At 38.2% G+C, this 23,032-nt stretch overlaps 4 protein-coding genes across 5 annotated transcripts; 2 read left to right on the top strand and 2 right to left on the bottom strand.

Annotated features, from left to right (window-relative positions):
- Window positions 1–1,822: 1,822 nt before the first annotated feature.
- On the bottom strand, window positions 1,823–4,705 carry LOC110718043 (protein FAR1-RELATED SEQUENCE 6-like). Its single transcript, XM_021896844.1, has 6 exons — window positions 4,586–4,705; window positions 2,944–4,234; window positions 2,832–2,845; window positions 2,655–2,721; window positions 2,240–2,566; window positions 1,823–2,157 (listed from the first exon to the last, which is right to left on the bottom strand). The coding sequence occupies exons 1-6, from the start codon at window positions 4,703–4,705 to the stop codon at window positions 1,823–1,825; spliced, it is 2,154 nt and encodes a 717-aa protein (XP_021752536.1).
- On the top strand, window positions 4,304–7,666 carry LOC110718042. The gene is made up of 4 exons (XM_021896843.1): window positions 4,304–4,775; window positions 5,080–7,027; window positions 7,113–7,256; window positions 7,421–7,666. Exons 2-4 carry the CDS (start codon window positions 5,081–5,083, stop codon window positions 7,664–7,666), a joined length of 2,337 nt encoding a protein of 778 aa, XP_021752535.1. The 5' UTR covers window positions 4,304–4,775; window position 5,080.
- Window positions 7,667–7,672: 6 nt separating this feature from the next.
- LOC110717618 lies at window positions 7,673–8,835 on the top strand. Its single transcript, XM_021896365.1, has 2 exons — window positions 7,673–8,311; window positions 8,385–8,835. The coding sequence occupies exons 1-2, from the start codon at window positions 7,742–7,744 to the stop codon at window positions 8,472–8,474; spliced, it is 660 nt and encodes a 219-aa protein (XP_021752057.1). The 5' UTR covers window positions 7,673–7,741; the 3' UTR covers window positions 8,475–8,835.
- Window positions 8,836–11,855: 3,020 nt separating this feature from the next.
- On the bottom strand, window positions 11,856–20,412 carry LOC110718144 (squamosa promoter-binding-like protein 1). 2 transcript variants are annotated; one of them, XM_021896942.1, is made up of 11 exons: window positions 19,929–20,412; window positions 18,732–19,627; window positions 16,868–17,019; window positions 16,423–16,785; window positions 15,750–15,824; window positions 15,547–15,654; window positions 15,347–15,464; window positions 14,841–14,979; window positions 14,498–14,642; window positions 12,965–13,582; window positions 11,856–12,575 (listed from the first exon to the last, which is right to left on the bottom strand). In XM_021896942.1, exons 2-11 carry the CDS (start codon window positions 19,504–19,506, stop codon window positions 12,132–12,134), a joined length of 2,937 nt encoding a protein of 978 aa, XP_021752634.1. In that variant the 5' UTR covers window positions 19,507–19,627; window positions 19,929–20,412; the 3' UTR covers window positions 11,856–12,131. The 2 variants fall into 2 exon arrangements, with proteins under 2 accessions (XP_021752634.1, XP_021752633.1); XM_021896941.1 differs by having other exon boundaries at window positions 18,732–20,412.
- Window positions 20,413–23,032: the final 2,620 nt, after the last annotated feature.

Raw genomic sequence — 23,032 nt, 5'->3', positions numbered from 1 at the left:
AAGACCATTTGGCAGGGTAGTGGGGTACTGACCGAGAAGATTTTAAAGTCGACCTTGGAGGCGTAGAGGCCCTTCAGTGTCCATTATACTGCGAACATGTGGTTACTACTTGGCGGTTGTCTATTCTCGGACAAGAGTGGTAACCGTACGCATCCGTCCCTCCTCAGCGAGCTTGTTGTTGATGAGATGTCGGTGACTGACTACTCTTTGGGGCTCAGCGAATCTAGCGTATTTGTATCGGCAGTTGGGTACGACATCTAGAAAAGATGCCGATTCGATCGCCGGTTGTCTCACGCTTTTTTAGGCGTGGATCTACGAGTACTTTCCGTGCTTCCGGCCTCAGCAGGGTATCTTTACTAGGGAGCTCAGTGTTTCGCGCGCGTCTGCCTGGGATGTGGGAGCAGGATGCCCCAACAAGAGCATGGATCGCCTCCTCGCCTTTCGGTCTAGGTTAGATCAGTTGACCGACAATGAGGTCAACTGGCTCCCCTATGGAGTTGATGCTGCACGACGCGTGCCCGCCACCTTGTTTATTGGCTGCCTCCAGTATCGATCTATCATTGAGCCATACATGTCTGATCGAGTGATCCGGCAACTGGGGTTTGTCCAGGACATTCCGAGGACTATTATCAGACCTGAGAAGGCTAAGAGACCGACGAACTTGAAGATGTATCGGGTTGAGTTTCCAACCGAGATGACATCGGTGATGTGGTCTCGGTTTGTCCCTGGGTCGTCGTTCAGTGTTGTTCTAAGTGCCTTGACTAGACTCGGCGGTGGAGGTCCTACGGTCGCTCCTGGTTACATGCAGTAGCTGTATCAACTTTCCCATCCTCGTATTTCTCCGGGTGGGTCGTCATCTGATAGAGGTCACCGACTTCCAGAGAGGACTAACACGGACTATGTAAGCACTTGTGTTTTATTATACTTTAAATGTCATATATACAATTGTGGTTTATATACTTACTGTGTTCTTTTCTTATTTGCAGCGGATGGGTCGGTCGATGGAGGTTATATGTCGGTCACTGGATGAGCCTGGTAGCATGACGCGTGACACCAGGGCAATGGCTGAGCAGCTGGTAGAAGACTGGAAGACGATGATGGGGTTGTGATGACACTTGTCTTTGTTTTCCTTTGTATTTGGGACTGTAACTATTTTTATTTTATTTTTTGGATTGTGATGACACTTTGTTGGATTTTGTTGTTATTTTGTTGAACCAATTTTTTTTGTTGAATTTTTGTATCATTACTTTTATTTATTGTTTTATGTTACATAGTGGCAACTCTTCAACATAAGTTCATAAATCTTCTTATCATAATTACATAAAGTTGTTCAACGTAAGTACATAAATCTGGTTAACATAAGTACATAAATCTGTTCAACGTAAGTACATAAATCTGGTTAACATAAGTACATAAATTTGTTCAACGTAAGTACATAAATCTGGTTAACATAAGTACATAAATCTGTTCAACGTAAGTACATAAATCTGGTTAATATAAGTACATACATCTGTTGAACGTAAGTACATAGATCTTTTCAGCTAAATAGTGCATCCCACATGTTCCTTCGAGCCTGATATTGCTGATCCCATCCATGAACACTAGGCTCGTGGTTCTGTATCCACCATCTTGCGATCGGGGGAAGAGGTGAGTTCTTTGCAAGCTCAAGACAGATGAAGTGGGAATCCTCAACAATAGCGATCGCAAATTCCCGGGCGGGTGCTCTGACCGTGTTCAGTGCACGCGGCGGTAAGATAGTGAGGCAATGGTAATACCAGGTCGGTACGGTACCGACACCCAGAATAATAACCATTGCGTTGAATCAAGTAGCAATAGGAAATAAATCTTGAATTGCAACCATCCAGTGCCGTGAATCAACAACCCCGCCTTCCCATCGGATACGTTCCACATTCAGTAACACCCTTCCTAACCCGTATATCCTTTCGTACAAGTTTCGGTGAGCGCCGACCTCGTTCGCTATAATTTCCCAAGCATCATACCAGCGCGCTTGATCACCGAGGAAGAAGTCGGCCACACAACGAAATCCACAGTTACCATCGCCAATGACATCCTTCCATGCCGTGATGTAAGGCAACATCGGTCCTGGAAGCAAGTGCAAATACCTGCATTGGCTGATGTCACCTTGATCTTCTGTTCCTGCACAAAATTTTATGTTTTCATTATTAGTACGTTACAAGTTAAAGTACGTGTAAATCACAAAATTAATAGCAAGTCGTACCTGGTTGTTGCGCACCAACTTCAGTGTTTCGACGATCCACATGTTCGAAGTAACTGAGATTACATTTGGTGTCGTTGTTTCTTCGGCGACCTCGAACATTGAGGTTTACTTGTGGTTCTTCGAGGTTTGTATGGTCCGGATGCAGCTCCTCCTCGATGATGCGAGACACATTTCTAAGCACAGCACGATCACTACCGACGACCTCATCAACCAGGGAACGGAAATGTGCAGCTTCCTCGTTCGAGTCGTTAACAAACTCCGGTTCATTAACACTATCGCCAATAACCAACGTCTTCCAGAACGGATGAATTTGCCTTGTGTACAAGCCTGTTTCGGCAACCAGCGATTCATGTATCTAGCAAGCACAAGGAAAACCATGGGTCACAAGCATTGCACATCCACAGCGCTCATGCACCTGGTAACTCAGCTCTCTCATCCTTCTCATCTCGCCATCCAGAACTTTCAAACGATGGTGAGACACCCTGCTGTTAATACGAGACAGTGGCAACTGTCTGTACATCTCACCAATCTTCGACCTTGACACCTCCAAAGAATTACGAATGGCAATATGACAATGTACTCAGGCCCATACGGTATCCAAAGAACCTGCCAATGATCAACATTATAAACAAAATCGTTAGGATTTACCAATATTAGAACTACGACGAAGCAAATGCGACAACTATGAAATTCAAAAAACAAACCTGTCGAGGATTCAAACCACATCTTAACGGCCGAATGTTGACTCTCAACTCTGCAAGTGCTCGTGTTACCGAGGTGCATAACCTGGTTCGTCCCAAACGTCACAAATTTGATCTTATGACAAAGCCAGGTTCTCTCGACATAACTAATCACATTTGGGAAACTTGCCCACCGAGTTTTCATTCTATCTACAGCTGAGTTATAATGCGCCTCGGTCGCAGCATCCATGATACGTTTCCAAGCACCGTTTTTGAATTGCCTCCCAATCTTCTTGTTCTTGAACATATTAGTGACCCGAGCCTCCATATCTTTGTTAATGTGCCATCGACAAAGCAAATGCGACGTCCCGGGAAACACTTCTCTCAATGCAGCACAAAGACCCAGCTCACGGTCTGTCAGAAATACCGACGGCTCCTTATCATACCTGATCAGCTCTCTCAATCTCTGTAGAACCCACCGGTAGCTTCCCGTGCACTCGTTGCGCATGAACACATAACCCACAAGGAAATTCTGATTTGTGGGTGTCACCCCAACTATCTCAAGGAACGGCATCCCGTATCGGTTGGTCTTGTACGTCGAATCCATACCCATCACATGTGGGTACGTGCGTAGTATGTTCACCGTGATCGGGTGCACCATAAACGCATGTTGCAGAACGCCGACATCATCAGACATGACCCAGTAAAGGTATTGGCTTTGTCTCGCCAAATGCAAAAATTGTTGAACGCCTCCTCTCCCGTCGAACATCTCCGCCCTCAAGTCATTCCGGTAATTGTAGATATGTCGGATGTTTGGATGATCGTTGGGAAATTGCTCTGCAATCGTCGCCATGATGTTACGCGGCGCAACCTTCGACTTCGTCATGTCGTGGACAACCTTCTTCCCATCCGGGCTGAGGCCACTAATCTTACGATGACCCTCCGGATATACAATCATTGGGTGATTATGGGTCCTAGTTGCATCGTTTTTTGCCCGGATCCTCCAACTATCGGTCACGAACACATAGTAAATCTTGATGTAGAACGGACAACCAATAGCTTTGGTTTTTGTGTCCCTCCGATTTGCGTTCTCGAGATCCCTCGGCTGGCTTTTTCGGCCCCTATCACACCTCAAATACCGGTAAGGCCGACCATCTCTGATTTTGCAATTAGACGATATAACAAGAACAAATCCCAGATTTAGGGCAACAGCATCCGCCCAGTTAACGGCATCATCGAAAGTTGGAAAAACCGTGTCCGTGACAAAATGCTCACTATAGTTCACACATTCGGCGCCGTCTTCGTACTCCGAACCCTGTAATGATAAAAAAAACCAATAATATAAATAAGGGTATTTTCATTTTTACCACCTTCAAATAATGACTTTGTCGAATTTACCACCTCCAAAAAAAAACATTTACTTTACCACCTCATAAAAAAATTAAACATCAGTTTTACCACCTCATCTGAGCTCAGGTGACCGAAAACGCTTGTGGGGCCCAGTTAACTGTCACTTCCCTCCAATTTAATTCTTTTAAAATCGATTTCCCTCTGTCTCCTCCTTTTCTCACCTTCCACCTTCCATAATCAATGCCTCACCAAATTTTCACTTCCTCATCAATTTTCGTCTCTCTTTCCTTTGATTTTTCTTGATTCTCATTGTAACTGCTTCTCTCTCCTTTGAATTTTCTCTTTCTCTCTGTAAAAACTGAAACCCTAGATCAATTTGGGTGGTTGAAATCGAGCAGGAACCACAAAATTGCAACACATCAGCTTCTCTTGTCATCTTCCACAGGGTGAGGGGACCAAAAGCTTGGTAATTTGCTGACAGAAATCGAGATTCCTGACTACAAGAGGTACTTTAAACCCTTTATTAGTACATTTCGTTGGATTTATGGTTGTCAATTGGGGTAAAGTATGCCTTTTTGGGGAATCTGTGAATTAAAGTATTATAAACCCTAATTATGCGAATCTTTGACTGAATTAGAGTGTGCATTTGTTAAATAATTAGTTAATTAGATTTACTTGGTTACTGTTAATTTAGTGCATAGTCAATGTGAATTGCTTTTACTTGCTGTAATTGGTGAATTGGTTTTTGTTGTTTACTGTAATTACTGAAATTGGTTATTGTTGTGTGTGCTTTTGTTGGTGTTGTTACAGAATGGACACAGTGGACTTAAAAATTACAGTAGGGGGTGCCTTTATACCTTCTTTAGCTGGTAAAAATAGGAGGGTGTTAACTTGGGATGGTGGGTGGGTTTATTGGATGAGAAAGGTGGAAAAAAATAAGATAGATGTACACTTTTTGAGGCAAGCAGCTATACATGGGTTTGTGTATGTGAATGTGAAGGTTCCTAGGGGGTATAGTTGCTGGTATAAACAAAAGGGCAAGTCTTGGGTGAATGGTAAAAGGGAGCTTGTTGATGGTGAGGTGAATGGTTTCCTAGAGTCGGTGAACAAAGAGGGGGCATGTGAGATGTATGTTACCAGTCATGAGCCAATTGAAGGGACTAACAAAACACCCTTCAAATGTATATCTGGGAATGAGCTAACCCCTGCACAAAGGAAGGAACTGAAAAAGAGGTTTGGTGGGCCTAAAGTATACAAACCCAGCCCAGAACTTAGTAAGCCCACTGAAGAAGAGCCATTTAGGAGAAGCCCTAGGTTAAAAGGCATTGTTATACATGACAGAGAGGCTGAGGAGAGGCTTCCTAGGGCAGAGAAAGTGAATGCTAATACACATAAAGGGAAGGGTAAACTCACTGCTGCAGATAAGGGTAAGGCTAAGGTTGGGGATGAGACTGGAAATTTTGCTAATTTAGTGAGAAAAATAAAAGAAAGAGTGAGGAGCTTAAGGGATGACAGTGATGTGTTTAGTGATGAGGATGGTGATACAGAGTCTTCTGATTCTGAGTTGAGTGATTTTGAGTTAGAAGTTGATGAGGGAGAGGAGGACTTATACTCTGATGATGATGAACAGTGGTTGAAGAAAAATGTAGACCATATTAACAGTGAGGTGAAAGGCAGTTTGAGGGGAGTTACTGAAGGAGGGGATCAAAGTGATGATGAGGACACAGGGTTTGACATAGAAAGAAATCTACAGAAAATTGAAGTGAGGGTTGAAGAGGAGGCAACTTGTGATTCTGATGAGCTAAAGAGTGTGGAAGGTGATTCAGATGATGATCAGGGTAGTGTTACTTGGTTTAACCCTGAGACAGACTTTGAAAGGGCTATCAAATTTGTAGTTGGTCAAAGGTTCAGTGATGTGCAAACAATGAGAAAAGCTTTGAGACAACATGCAATTGAAAATAGGTATGAGTATTACCTTCTTCACAATGATTCAAAGAGGCTAACAGCATATTGCAAAAGGAAATGCAAGTGTGTGTATAACAAGAACAGTTGTAGGATAGTGAAGTGTACATGTAGTAAGGGTGTTAGGTGTAGGTTCAAGTTTTATGCAACAAGGCTTGTGAAATCAGAGGCTTGGCAAATTAAGACACTAAGGCTGAAGCATAGGTGTGTTAGGAGTAAAATGAACAACAAGGTGACAGCAGAGTTCCTTGCTGACAGGTACTTGGAGGAGTTCAGGGGCAACCCCAGATGGAAGATTAAACAGATTCAGGACAGGGCCTTGAATGACTTGGGGATCAAAATTACATACTCCAAGGCTTGGTTGGCTAGAAGCAGGGCAAAGCTTATAATATATGGCTCTTCATCAGAGCAATACTCAAAGGTTTGGGACTATGGGAAGGCACTGCTGAAATGGAACCCAGGGAGTGAGTGTAATGTGGTGGTGGATGATATTAATCAAATTGAAAGACCAATTTTTATGAGGATGTTTGTGTGCTTAGTTGCACTTAGGGATGGATTCATTTCTGGTTGCAGACCAGTAATTGGGGTGGATGGGTGCCATCTAAAAGGGGCATACCCTGGGCAGATCTTGGTTGCAGTTGGAAAAGATGGCAATAATTCCATCTTCCCAATTGCTTGGGCAACTGCAGAGATTGAGAACAAGGACAGCTGGTGCTGGTTTCTGGAGAGCTTGCTCAAGGCACTTTGTGTGTATGACCAAGGAGATGGCTTGACTTTTATGTCTGACAGACAGAAAGTAAGTGGGTTGTGTTTGTGTTTAAATTACTTTGCTTTATTTGAATTTTCTGTACACTAACTTGTTAGTTTTGCCTTGTGTGTAGGGTCTCATAGAAGCATTTGCAGATGTGGCCCCCAAAGCTGAGCTCAAATTTTGTGTGAGGCATATTTGGTCAAATTTCAAACTGAAATTTCATGGTGCAACTTTCAAGGAATTGTTCTGGGCTGCTGCTAGGGCAAGCACTCTGGTAAGCTTCTATTTAGGTTCTTTTATGTCAGTTTTATGGTGAGCTATAATGTATGCTAGGAACATTTAGTTTTGCACATATTTACATGTCTTTCTATTTTGTGAAAACTGTATGCCATGTGTCTATGTTGTGTTGAATGGTTGTCATGTGTGTGGTTGTATCAGTTTGAGTTTGAAGTTGCTATGGAAAGTATCAATTTTTTGGATGAAGAAGCATACCAGTGGTTGTCAAACATTGACCCCGAGCACTGGTCAAGGCATGCTTTCTCTACAAACTGCAAGTCTAACATGTTGTTAAACAACATGTGTGAGACATTTAATGCAGTGATTAGAGATGCCAAAGACAAGCCTATTCTAACTCAAATGGAATGGCTTAGAAGATATATGATGAAGAGGAGTAATGACAAATAGGAGGCAGCAAAGTCTTGGGAAGGTTTACTAACCCCATTTGTCAACAAAGTCTTTGATGGGTTGGAGAAGTATGCCATGACATGTGAGGTTACAGCTTCAAGGGATGAAATTTATGAGGTGAAATACAAGGATGATCAGTGCATTGTGGATCTGCAAGAGAGAAAATGCACTTGTTATAGATGGGAGTTGACAGGAATACCTTGTGTCCATGCATTTGCTTGCATAATGGACAAAAGGGATGATCCTGAGTTGTATGTGCACCCACATTACTATAGGGTGACATACTTGGCTGCATATGAGAACCCAATACAGCCAATGCCTGGCCCTAAGAATTGGGAAAAGGTCAAGCTCAGACAGCCTTTGCCACCTATGCTGAAAGTGCAGCCAGGAAGACCTAAGGCAAATAAGAGAAAGCTTGAACCAGGGGAGGGCACTTCTGCAGCACCTGAGGGCAAGAAGCCAAAGGTGATGAAACAATGCAAGAACTGTGGTGGGTTTGGCCACTTTGCCAAAACATGCAAGGCTGAAGCAGCACCAGAACAGCCTAACCCACCTGCAACAAATCCAAAGGGTGGGAGGCCACAGATGCAGAATCCTTGGCTTAAGGAACAGAGAAAGAAAAGTGAAGAGAAAGCAGCAAGACAGGTATTTTGTGTATTTTGTGACTTGAGTGTATTTAGTGGCTTTGTTTCTGAGTCTTGGCATACTGTGATTGCAGGCTGCACTGAAGTTGCCACAATATCAGCCTCCAACAACAGCACAGGCTGGGTCAAGTAATGCTGCACCTGCAACTGCTGTGTCAAGCTAGCCTGCAACAAGAACAGAGCCTTTGCCAACTCAGCCTGTTACCAGGAGCAACAGGAGCCTGAGTCAGCCCACAAGAGTGCCAACAACTACTCCTCCCAAAGTCAAAATACAGACCAGGTCCAAGCTTCATGTAATGACAAGCAAGAAGGACAAGGATCTCAATCAACTGTGACCCTAGGTCTACTCATTAGTATTTTGTAATAGACAACCAAGTTTATTTGGTAGTTGAACAATGATAGTTGAACAATGATTTTGCACAAAGGTGCCTTAACTTTTGTCTCAGCCAATGTAAAACAATTTCAAACATTGTGTTGCAAGTACTAATACGAATTGTGATATGTTTCTACCAAAAAGTTCCATTTCTCATTTATTTTGTTAAAAGTAGTACAAGAAATGTCATCCCAACATCCACACATAATAATTCAACAAAACACAACATAAGTTGGGGATTTTTTTTGTTTCTAAGCATTCCTAAATGAACCTAAGATCTAAAATACATAGCCAGTACCAAACCAAAACAACAAAACACAACAATAGCATGTACTGTGAGCATTTTCTTTGTTGTTGCATTGCTGCCATGCACTTCCTTGATCATCTTCTTCCTGTCTGAGCTAAGAGCTTTGCATTTCATCTTCAAGCTGTCAATCTCATTGAGCAAGCACCTCCTTTGTCCACTAACATCATCAACTTCCCTCTTCATGTCATTCAGCTCTCCCTTCATTAGTTTCTTGTCCAGCAGCAAGTTGTTAATCACCTCTGTTTGCCAAGGTGTTCCATCTGGTTGATCCACCCACTCAAAAGCTTTACACCCCCTTGACTCAGTCACAGGATCATAGAATTTGCAGGTCCTAAACTTGCGTCCTGGGTTCTCCCTAGTCCAAGCAGTCAGCCTAGACATTGGAACTCCACATTGGCATTTTTTCTCCTTTGAGGGTGACATGCTAACTGAAGACATTCCCTTCTGAAATTCAGTAAGAACAAGAATGAAATTAATTGTATTTGAACACAATCACCATAATATAACTCTAATTTCAGTAGCCAATTCACATAACAAAAACCCCCAATCTAATTTAATCTAACATGAATCCTAAGTATTTTAATTCAAATTGGGGTTTAATTGACCTCACAAAACGCCCAATTTCAATTACTCTTAGCAAATGCAACATAATCACGCAACGAATTGCCAAAAAATTACAACAGAAATCACGAAAATTGCTAGAGAATTAACGACAATGGCTTACCTATTTGATGCTTGTTGTCGAGGAGTTCAATTGATTGTTTGATAATTAGAGGGTTTGGGATTGTTAAGGTTGCCCAAAAATACTGATTTGTGAAGAAAATCGCAAAAATTAATCTCCAATCTGCAAGAATTTGGTGTACAAATGAAGAACTAGGTTTAAATAAAAGGGAAATCGAGAGAAATTTGGGAAAAAATCAAAAACTAGCCGTTATGCTGGGCCCCACAAGCGTTTTCCGTCACCTGAGCTCAGATGAGGTGGTAAAACTGATGTTTAATTTTTTTATGAGGTGGTAAAGTAAATGTTTTTTTTTGGAGGTGGTAAATTCGACAAAGTCATTATTTGAAGGTGGTAAAAATGAAAAAGCCCTATAAATAATCATAACAACAATAATAAAAATAACCATAAAAATAATAACAATAACCATAACAACAATAATCATAACAACAATAATAAAAATAACCATAAAAATAATAACAATAATCATAACAATTCTAAAAAAAATAACAACACTAATAATAATAATAATAATAATAATAATAATAATAATAATAATAATAATAATAATAATAATAATAACAACACTAATACTAATATTAATAATAATTACAACATTAATAATAACAACCATAATAATAATTTCTTTATAACAACACTAATAATAATAATAACAAAACTACCATTAACAACACTAATATTACTATTAAAACGAAAAAAGCAAAAAAAAAAAAACGGTTATTAAGGACATCCGCCTGAAAAATCCGGATCCTCCATGGAAGATTCGGAAATTCCAGGCGGATGTCTAGATCCGCCTGGAATTTCCGGATCTTCCATGGAGGATCCGGAATTTTCAAGCGGATGTCCTTCGAACAGAATTAAAATTTTTTTGCAAACTTATGGAATCTTCCGACGATGCCTCCGGTGTGCGAGCGTTGGCGTCGTTCCACATATTCAACCCAGAGATTAATGAACGGAAAACAATTGTGAAAAACAAAATTCGATTTCAAGTGAAATCGCTCGGGAATTTTGAGGCTCGGGGTTTTTTTAAAAGAAAACTAAGAAATATAATGCTCGGTACTGTTTTGAGGAAGCTCGTGTTTCATTACAACAAGTCGGGGCATCCTTAAATTGAAAAAATCGAGCAAAGGGCAAAATGGTAAAATCACTTTAATTTGCGAGCGATGCCCGGTAAAAAGCGAGCGACGAATAGCAATCCAGATGTGAGTTGATGATAGTTAAGAGAGCAAATGTTAATTTTCAGCTATTGTTAAAATTAGTATGTGTGGTTGAAACTGTAAGATAAATTTTAATAATGGTAATTTTAAGGTGAATTTGGTAGCTTTTGACAAACAACATTCTAAAAGCTATCCTCTACCACTACTTTTTCAAACGATATTACATGAGTTAAGTAATGTTTTGGCTTGGTTAAAACACTAAAAGCTAATCAAAAGTAGTTGTTGAACATGCCCTTAGAACAAAACGAGATGTCAGTGGTACATTATGTCGTAAACTTTTATGATGTTTCATTTAGCTTCTGTCAATTTTTATGGGATTGATTAGCCTTATAAGTTTATGTGTAATTTGGAATATTTTAGTTGAATGGTCTCAGTTTCTCAATTTTTATGTACAATCAATAAATAACTTTTCATGGGCTTTTGAAACTTTTTCTTTGTTAGGTTCAATTGGTACAGTTTTAGTCAAGTTCAAATCGGATCAATTTATTTCCAGTTTTAAATCTAACGAGAACAATGATTGAAGAATTTATGACGGTATTAGCTAGTTTTGAATTTTGATGACAATAATCAGTGGCAATGGTTGAAGACGTGATGTGAGGGGGAACATGGAGAGAGTTAGAGGGAGAATGTCTAGGGTAGGATATGTGGAGATTGAGGTTTAAACTCATTTTCTCCAATTTTTTGTATGCCAGTTCCATGATCAAATCCCAGACAAAGCCGAACTCTAAGCTTGTATTGATCTCTTCAACCAATTCAAACAATATTGAACCAACACATCAACTATTACAGTGAGCTTCTCAGCCTCGTCTCTTCTCTTTTCTACGAAAATCATTCAGTCTGAAACTCTGAATCAATCTCCTATTCAACTGAACCAACAAAATAACAACTGAAGCAAGATCCAAAGAGCTATTACGACTAGGCAAGTAGGCAACAGTTCATTTATAAATAATTGTCTTTTACATTACACTTTTTGGTTAATTAGACGTTTGAATTCTATCTTCACTTTATAAATGCAGGGCGAAAGATAAGATTACATGTACAAGGAGTGTAATGCTCATACAAGAAAATATCTGAACAAACTACTAATTAGTCAGCTACACCCTCTTTTTTAGAAACAGCCAGTCTCCCACTCCTAACTTTTTTTCACAAACCTCTTTAACACTATACAGCCGAATGTAAGTAAAACTACATTGCTCCATATTTCAGCGAGTCCCACCTGAATGGCACGAAGACATAACAAACTCGAGGCATACTCTTGAAAAGCAGAGCTGTACAAACACAAACTACAGCAATGGTAACAAGAGACATCACTACTGGCCTACATGTCAGTGATGTTCCTCTGAATCCATAATTTGGCCTCTGCTCGCAAAGTTTGCAGTTTTGACTGATTTGCCGCTTCTCAGTGTATAAGCTATTGAACTTTGCAAGTTTGAGTTCATCAGACGGCTTTTGCTTGTATTCTAAGTTAGAGAGTCCAAGGATATCCACAACTACATGTTTGCCAGATGAATTTTTGTTAACTTTACTCTGGAATAGATCAATGTAATGGTTATGACCTCTAAGGTACGCATAATCTTTCGGGGTCAATCCTGTGCTGTCTCGGGCGTTTTCCCAAGCTCCAATACCAACCTAAACAAGAGAAACATATTAGAATCGAGAATGATCATTAGTAAACACAATCACTATTTATAAAGCCACAAACCCACACAGCTTATTTGGTATTTAGAATGGTGATGAAATATATTAGAGCAATTCTTACATGAAATGTCCAATTATCAATGATCAAGGTAATTTCGATGATATTGCAACACTTCCAATCAACACATATTTTCATTTCCGCTCATACTCACATCTTTAGATGGTAACACGTAACGATGATAATGAATGAAGAGAAGGTTGAATAATGGGGATTCACAAAATTAAACGAGAACTTCATTAACAATTCCTTAATTTATTACCTAATAAATATACTTCAATAATAGTGAATAAATCAAAGCAAGCTTCAATAATTTCATTACCATTCCAGGATCTTCAAGCAAGGCATCTAACATATTCTCGAAACCAGCACAACTGGCAGCTAAGTGCAAAGGGGTCAACCCATTGGAGCCAGTAACATCAGGTCTAAATAAGAAGCTGCTGGGTAGTACATAATGTGACTGCTTCTGTTCCAAGCCTATTGTATTTTTAACTTTTTTGGGTATGTATCTTAACAAAAATTCCACCATTGACCTGCTATTTCTTTGGACGGCAGTGTGGAGGAGAGAAATCTCTGACAATGCATTTTCAACAGAAGCATGATTTCCAGTATCTACAATTCCACTGAACAGCAAATCCAAAAGTTTTCTTAAAACAGCACACCAATCATGGTTTATTGAATAATCTATTAGCCACTTTAGTCGTACAAAAGGGAAGAGGTCCAAGTGGATATTAGTTTGGCCTGACATTGAGCTTAAACGATTCGTATGTAGCAGCCAACCCATCTCATGTATAAACTCTAAGGCATCGTTCCTTCTTTCAATACCCTCATCTGTACCAGCAATCTCCATTACTCTTTCAAGCATGCAAATCTCAGAACAAATTTCAGGCTCTGCAACTATAAATGGAAAGAAGCAACCACTGAGGCCATAATCTTCCACCTGCATGAAAATAATTACCAGAAGTATCTCAGGGGACAAAAAGTAACAGGCTAATCCAGACACATTGAACAGATTACTCTAAATTTCTAAAACTCTGAATTACCAAGTAGAAACTGTGTGTACCTAAGTACATATCTGAATGTCTTAAACACATGGCTCAAAATTCAGGGTAAGAATACTTAATCTAATAACTGAATATACGAGGTTAACACATCATTCATGTCACTTTTTATTATATTCCAAATCCTAGAAGTCTTTGGCAATCACCTTTCATGTCAAGTTTTAAAGCAGAAACAAACACAATTATGTCAGATTATTTCACTTGTTTGCAAATGAGTTATGAGTATACATAATTTTGATCTCAAATTGAAGCAAGCATATCATGCACCTATCTTGATGTCCCCTGTCCCACTTTCTTAATTTGTTTCTCTACTAATTCAGGGTTCAAGATAACATCACATTCAACTGTAAAGAAGTGCAATAAATGGATTCCACACCCATATCCAAGTGCCAAATATCCAACACTGGTACTTGTGATAAAATGAAGTCAGGGTAAAGTAGCCTATTGATGGACAATAATGCCAACATACAACCAACCAAATCATTTAAAACCAGAACTAAAGTAATATTTGTGTCAGCACCAATTTCTAATTCCAAGTAGGAAAGCTTCAAACGTTGCAGGCATCAGATTGGGATCGCAAGATATTAAAAGACAACCCTTACCCAAATTTATTTGGACACCAAAAGAACTAGATCGCAATACATTGGTACATATTGTGAAAAGATATGATAGTAGAACGTATTAGTAGTTTGTATTCATCCTTTATGTACAAGAAATCAGCTTACACAAGAGTGAGACACCGGAGGGAATGCAATGACCGAGTAATTAACCAAGAAACATGAGATAGCATTTACCTCAATAAATCCTCTCCCAACAACATTTGGTATAGAGCAATGAAAGCTAAGAGACTGAATCTCATTGTGCTCAGCAGCAGTACTCTCTACCAAGCTATAACAGCTATCTTGGACCAAATACTTCCCTTCTATAGCACAAAGTAACCTATAGGTAGTAAATTGAGAGATCAAAAGTTATCAACTGCTAACCAAAGTCTCAAATGTAAGCCTCAAAATTATTTTACAGAAATAGATAAATTCTTTTTGAAAAATTTATGTATTCCGCACAGAAAGGTAACAATAAGAAGTCCACTCTCAAAAATGAAAACTGAAGTAGCTTACAATAACATGATGGTTAAAGTACCTAGAAGTTGGCCCAGAGAGATTAGAACCCTTAACAACTAATTGCACTGTCTCTGCAGTAGGAACCGCAATGGGACTGATGCTTGAAATTCTACTGCCACGGCTTTTGAAAGGTAGAGGAGTATCTAGAACAACACGACCTTCAGCACAAGAAAAAAGAACTGAATTGGCAAGGGTAAAAAAGGCATACTGACAGCTATGTGACTCTTAAAAACAGATCACAATACTCTAAGTGATGAATCTGGTAATAAACTAACTTGTGATATTTCAAACATTAATACAATAACAAGAAAGCCTTAGTCCCAAAATGATTTGGGGTCGGCTAACATGAATCATCATGAGGAATCGTATGATATACAGAAAAGGACATAACAAAATAATCATTTGAAAAAGTTTGAAAAAAGGTGAGTAAAGTGAGCAAATGAAAGAGCATCTAAGTGATGATATTTCAAGCATTAATCTAATAAAAAAAAAAAAAAAATCTGGTGAGGGGGTGTGAAAACCAACCATCACAAATAAATGCTGCACTTTGCTGCACTCTGGTATAGATCCATCCTGTCTTCCAAAATGGATCATCAGACAGACTCAGGAGCCTACTCAAACTGGAGCTCATGTCATAGCAGAGCTGAAAAAATAATAGGAAAAAAGAGTCAGCATGTGGCCTTCATAAACTAGGCAATCTACCAAGTCAAGGACAAGAAGAAAACCTCTTCCCATAAGGACTTGTTCAAACGAAGATATACTGTCAAAACAATGCAGCCAGGTCTGATGTACCCTTCAATGTCCGAAGGTTTGTGGGACAACCAATCAAGAATCTGGAATGCACAGATTTAAAATACCTCAACATTTTGAGCACGAGACAATTGATCAAACAATGGCCTAATCATAAGAAAGAGAGCAAAATCATTACCTGTGTTCGCAATTGATTAGGCAAGTCATTTGGATCCTTACCAAACAGCTTGAAAACAATCCGATCAGTTCGGCCCTACAAAATTTAGAATAATAAGGACAAGAGTAAAGACAAAGTGACAAAACACAAGAATGACAGAAGACCCAAAGCATGTTTCCTGAATGGCCAAAAAGATTTCTGACGAGTGGAACAGGACATTGCCAGCTGAATCATGTATAGCGCCCCCTCCCCCCCCCCCCCCGCCTTCTTCTCTCCGTAAAAGAATGTAGTATGAGAAGTACCCTTCCCTTTACACAAAACCTTGGAATGTTGATGATAAAGCAGGTAACAGCATTATTAAAGAAGAATAGAATCAATGAATAATTAAAAACATGTCCACAAATTCTTGATGAGATGCATGCAGCTTTTCCCAACTTAAAACGCTGACTACTCTTGGATCAATGTCCCAGTGTCATGTTCTCAGTCAAAGTGAATGCTAGAAACCAAAAGAAGGGGGGGGGGGGGGGGTGGACAAATCTCACCTGCTTTTCTTATAGGAATAACAACAGTTAAAATGCTGAAGTGCCAAGCATCTATCCAAAATATGTGTGTGTAAAAGAAAGAGGGGGTGTTCCAGCCAAATAAATTCTAGTAAATTGTAAGCTCTAGAGGCTCTGCATGAAGAGGAATGTACCTGTGAATCACTACCACTAGAACTAGAATGACCAGAATTTGAATCGGAGTTTCCACTTGTTTGAGGTAGACTTGATTTCTGTAAATGTTCTGACCTGAATGCACAAGCAATAGAACCATGTCCATTTCCTGGAATATCTACACATTCTTGAGAGTCATCATAAACATTATTCAAGTCAATGCCAAGGTAAGCCCCAGGTACACTTCCTTTTGTAGCTATGGAACCATCAGTTGGATGGAAAATGCCCGGTTGTGAAGCACATTGTGTTTTTTCTTTCTGATGCTGATTTTCCCTTGTCAATAATCCTATACGTGCTTCTGCTGAAGGCACAGCTTGACATAGTTCTTGTGCGCTAGAAGGGTTCTGAGGACCAGAAAAAGGATTAGAGGCTTCATGAAAAAGAAAGCTAATTTGCAAATAAACGATCAGCAATAAGATCTGACACCTTTTCTGGAACACCGATAGATATTCCTGCATTATGTAAACTCTGAGATCCTTGCTGTAGTTCAGGCAGGTTGCTTCCACTAACTTGACTAGCAAGATTTCTCAAAAGATGAGAAATCAGATCTTGATCTTTTGTCTCATCAGAACCATTTGCTGCAATTCACATAGAACTTTTTAAAATCAAGCAAGAAGGATCATTTCCACAGAGACAAGATACGACAACTTGATTACATAACCAACTCCTCTAGGCAACAAAATTAAAAAGCAACGTAGCTTGTACCATATCTCCAATTAGGGGTGCTTATGAGACAAGACAACTCGCAAGCTACTCGAGTTTGACTCGGTCAAAACTCAACTCGAGTGAGCTCGACTCGAGCTCGAGATTGACTCGAAATGTTAATGAGTCGAGTCAAGTAGCTCATTACTCGACTCGAAAGCTCATAAGAAGCTCGAATTCCTTTGTATAATATTATATTTACTAATAATTAAATATTTTGATAAAAAAAAAACTTTATGTTACATTAATAATTAATAAATAAACATTATTTATATACTCGCATCATCATATGTGTATTTCTCAAATGACAAAATTAAGGAGAATGAAGAGATGTTACACTAAATAGAGAGTTCTACTAAGACGGATCAAGTTGCAAGCTACTCGAGATCGACTCGGTCAAATTTGGTCAAAGCCCGACTCGGTCAAAGCTCGCTCAAACCTCGACTCGATTAAGCTCGACTCGATATGTTAATGAGTCGAGTCGAGCTACCCCAAACTCGAACTAGACTCACATCTTAAGCACCCCTATCTCCAATCATTATTTTGCTTGTCTAAATAATTACTTCTAAACTTGCCAGTGTCCGCATTACTATAACAGTAAAGCGGGATGACACTTTAAATCAGAATTGCAATCACTTATAGCAACGTTAATTTAAACTTCTGGTGGAATGAAAGCTCGGTAATACTTGGTGTATGGGGGCAACCACAGGCACCTAGCTAAAACGGTACAGATCTGAATAGATATAGACAAGAAAGAGGAATCTGAGAAAAGATGATATGCCTTAAAGGCTTAAAGTACATCTATAAATACCCCCATTCAAGCCCTAATGGGTCTTGCTGTCTCGGTCTGACATTTTTGGTCCTTTACAGTTACACTCGGCTAGGCACTGACTTAAGCATCAGAGGGAGTTTTCCTCAGTCAACCCCTGAGGGTAGCAAATCTTGGTTTTTGTTGTTTAATGAACTAGTTATATCTTTAATCAAAGATTTAGCACTTTTAATTTATTGTAAAGTAACATACATATGTTGCATATCGATTTAAAGTATACTGGAAACAACCTCTCCATTGTTACTAAAAAAAGATTGCATACATCCAACTTTCTGTTTCCCTGCAGTGCAAAAACCACTTTAAAGGTGTTGGTGCAAATGCATTGTTGATGTTGAAATAAAAGTATGAATCAGAGGGATTATGTCCGTCAGAATCGGCGTAGAGTTGATGTAAAAGGGATCCACCTCTTACCAAAATGACAGAAGTGAAAACATATACACTGTTTTTAAAATAAGATAATGACAATAAGTAAATATACCAAAGGTCTTTTCGAATTCTACAATTGAGATCATTCGCTAAATATATTACTGAATGCAACAATAGATTTCCTTTATTCAACATGTTTGACTACAAACACACGGTGAACTGAAGATAACAACTTTAAGAGGTGATGGATGAGAAGCAGACAAGTAAACCAATGCAGTAACAGTCCAAAGTCCAATTTAATTAAAAAAAAAAACACATAGCAATCAACAATGTCCATCATCAGCGTCCAACTTGCATTTAAAAAGACACAAAATGTAAGTAATTTGTACTTACAGTGCAGATTGGACAAAATTCTCAGCAGACTAACTAGTAGGTAGCCTGAACTCTTTTCATCAGTCAAGGAACCAACATTAGGTGAAGTTTCAGGAAGTGTTTTTCTTCTCCTCTTATTATGCCCTGCTAGACGTCTACGACAGCTTCTCTTCCCTTCATCAAATTCTGGCAGAGCATGGAACCTGCTACACTGCTGACAGAACCGTTGAATAACATTTCCCACAAAAGCTTCACTGACCTTGGAGTGCACTTCACAAACTTTATGACGTCTATGGTAATCCTTGGCATTACTAAGATCAGCTGTACAACCTTCTACCTGACAGGCAGGTTGGGAAGTTCCAGTTCCAGCAGACTTACTCTTTTTCACACTCTTCCCTTCCAATTTATCAGCTTCGTCTTCTGCTATAGGATAAACCTGCTCACCCAACTTCAAATTCAGTGGTCTACCTTCATCATTCAGCTCCTCATGAGGAACAACCACAACCCTCCTTCTCTTCTCCATTTCCCTCTTTTCTTTCTCATTAGTTTTATTACTCTCTTCGGAACCTACATTATTATTCGATGCAAGTTCTGGTCCAAGGGGAAAAAGCTGTTTACTTCTACAATCTAAAGGTGTATGAGTAGTATTTAATGGAGCGGCAAGAAAAAGATCACCATCCCATTTCCAATCATTCAAATCCCATTCCAAAGTCTTCTTTCCTACTGCTTTCGGGTCAGACACCGGCATCACCGCCGAACAATAAACATCAGTTTTCCCTCCCATCTCAGCCTCCATTGTTTACAGATATAACCCTCTAAACAGCACAAATTCCAATTATATATGCAACTTTAATCTTAAACCCTGATTCCCTACCCAATTCCATCAGATAGAGAATGCACCAATTGAACTAAGCTCCCTTGAAAACATATAACAAGAATTGCTCAATAAACCCCTCAAAAACAACAAACCAGCTTCTATGCATGAGCAAGAATTAAAATTTATACTAACAAAGCTACCAAATTACCAGTTCAACGAATCAAAACCTTCACAAATAAATTTAAATCGAAAACCCACAACACATTTCACAACAACATCAATAAATATCACTCTTTTACAATACCCAGTTCTTTGTTAAAGTAAATTCAACAGACAGTTGAAGTGCAAATATATATATAAATAAAAAAATACACTGTGTAACTCAAAACATTGAATCTAACCTTGATTTTGGCTTGCGAACCAAACGCAAGATCTGTAAACAAAAATTAAAATTATGAAGAAAAAAGAAACGAGAACCCCAAAATGTAGAGAGAGGAATATTGGAGGACGATGTTGAATTTGTCAAAAAGCGAGATAAATTGAACCAAAATTGAAGGGAGGCATGAAAATAAAAAAACCCACTATAGAAAACAACAAAAAAAAAACCGAGTATCGTACAAAAATGTTATCTTTATTTTTTTTTCTTTGAAAAAAAATTGGGGTTTTCTTTTGTAATTATATTTAATTTTTCTTCATCTAAAAAAGTAATCTTGGACTATTTGGTATTGCAGTACAAAAATTGATTAAAGTATTATGAAAACCGCTATCTAAAATCTATGGCAGTTAGGCGAATCTACCAAAACAGGGCCACAATTATGGGCTATTGATTCTCTCTCATCAAAAAATATGTTTCGAAGTCTAAACAACTAAAATAAGAAGATTGATTTTTGCACACAAATTTTGCTCCCAACCAGATACATAGTACTGCTCAAATGGAGTGGACCCTATTTTGCAACGAAAAGTTTGTGGGATGTATGTCAGCATCATTTTAGTTAGGTTATTCTTTTTTATGCCTTTTTTTAAAAAAAAAATTAACTTCTTGTAAATACTTGGAGCGATTTCCATGGATGATGTGAGAAGAGAACAAAATTCCATAAATACGCTACATTTTAATAAAATTTCTGATGTACCGTCCACGTCAGCAAGTGTAATTATTAAAAAAAAAATTCGCCAAATTTAAAACAAAATTGCTAATTGAGGGCTTGTTTGGCATTGTTTTTGTTTTCAGTTTTTAGTTTTTTTTAAAACCAAAAACAGAAAATAAGAAAAAGAAATTTTCACTTTTCTGTTGTCAGTTTTCCAAATTATCATGATTTTGATAAGTTTGACTAATTTTTGATTCATTGTATGATATATATCACATGATTTTGAAAAACAGAAAACTACAGCGATACCAAACGAACCCTGAATTAACGGTTTCATATAATGTAATACCGCTAATTGAATTAGCGGTTTTATGTACTGTAATATTGATTGGCTTGCTCGAGTTAATGGGTGCAAAAATAAACCGCTAATTGAATTAGCGGTTTTTTCAAGCTTTTTATTTTTTTTTATAAAAAATCAAGTTTACAAAAGATGACGTGAACGGTACGCAGGGAATTTTATTAAAATGTAGCGTATTTATGGAATTTTATTCTCTTCTAACATTATCTATGGGTATCGCTAATACTTGGGCATGTGTCTAATTTGATTTTTTATTTTTTTGAACGAGAGGGGCAAACCCTAAAGAAATAACAAGCTTAGAAGAAACTAAAAAAAAAAATCAATACGACTGAAAGGAAGAAAAAGAAACAATTGTCCTGGCTTCTCAGGCACCAATCTCAGCCAAGCCACTACGCTAAGATCCTCTAATAATACAACATGAAGATTCTTAAGGACCGCTTTATATAACACGAGTTTTTGTTCCGAATTAAGTTCATAATTAGCTGACCAATCCACTGCTTGATTAGCTGCCCAATTAAATAGTTAAAAGCTCGGCTTTTGTACAAGTGTAAATGCCAGAATACAAGGCAAACAACTTATGAAGCTCTCAACTGTTATCTCTAATCAAGCCTCATGCCCTTGCCCTTCCTAGGTTACCCTTTGCTGCACCATCTGTATATAATCACATTCACCTAATCTGACTGCTCAACCATGACTAATAAAGAGCACTAACTTTCTTTCACCAAAAAAAACAAATAAAATAAAATAAAATAAAATAATAAAATAAAAAATCTAACTGCTCAACCAATTAATATGTACTTATTTTCTTTGTGATCTATTATGCAGTATATTAAAATCTCACTTTTCATGGCTATTTTGATTGTTACCACTAGAGCAAGCTTTCTTGGTTAGTTGGATTATTAAGATTAGCATAAGAACACCTCTTGTTTTGCCTTCTCCATAGCCACAACAAGGTGCCTACAAAAACTCTCTCCCATTCGCTTCCTAAGTTTGCCTGCTTTTATGAATCTAGTCCCTATGCGGAATAGCATTCACAATCCTAATAAAAGTCAATCTTAGTGATTAAAACCGATCTTGGGCTTCAACCATAAAATTAAGCTTTTGGTTGAGTGGACCTCTATCATGGTATATTATAGAACCTTTATGACAAATAGGTCATGGGTTTTAATTTCAACCACCCCTCCTTTCATGGGAATATTTAGCATTGGGCTGGGTATGAGGAGTCCCATGTTGCATCCACATTTGAAATCTCATAGATTCTTATGTGAGGGAGCGTGATAGAGAATAAAAACCAATCTTGGACTTCAACTATGAACTTAAACATTTGCTGATCGAGTTGGTCCTCGAACACTTAGTTTCTATCACATTAGGCAAGTAGTTTTCAAACTAAATTAAATTCAAATTATGATTCAAAACATAAATCAAACTCTCTTATTGCAACTTGGAACGTAAAGGTCCAAATTAAACCAAACAAATATCTAAGGGCTCGTTTGTCTTCATTTTATGTAAAATAAAAAATAGGAAACGACATATATAAACTAATTTGGACATTAATTTTTTTGTCGGTTTTCAAAATTATGATGATTATGATAAATTTGACTAATTTTTAATTTTTTTTTTATGAAACTAGGGCGACTTTGTGTTATAGCTAGCCATGTCCAGGGAGCTCTTTTGGTTTGGCTTTATGTCACAAATTTAGTTGTTAGCATCATTAATGAGGAAAAACAAATATTTATATGGACATAAATGTCCGCACAATATTCTTATGAGTTTAAAACAAAAGAGACAGTTAACATTAATGAGAACAATAAACAAACATTTTTAGGGGTATAAATGTCCGCACACTATTCATAAGTGTGTGTTTGAGCGTTTAAGAGGTAAGGGTATAGCATATGATTTTCAAAATAAATAAATAAAAAAAAAACCAATAAATTTTAAACCACAATGATGTCAAACGAATGCTAAATTCAATAACCCAAAAATCAAATGTATTTTAAACAATAATCCACATAAATGATACCAAAATAAACTGTTTAAGAAGAGTAACATGATACAAATAACC

This window comes from Chenopodium quinoa, unplaced genomic scaffold, assembly GCF_001683475.1.
Source record: "Chenopodium quinoa cultivar QQ74 unplaced genomic scaffold, ASM168347v1, whole genome shotgun sequence".
Taxonomy (NCBI): domain Eukaryota; kingdom Viridiplantae; phylum Streptophyta; class Magnoliopsida; order Caryophyllales; family Amaranthaceae; genus Chenopodium; species Chenopodium quinoa.
The sequence above is the reverse complement of the archived record's forward strand: the minus strand, read 5'-3'. Positions and strand labels throughout refer to the sequence as shown.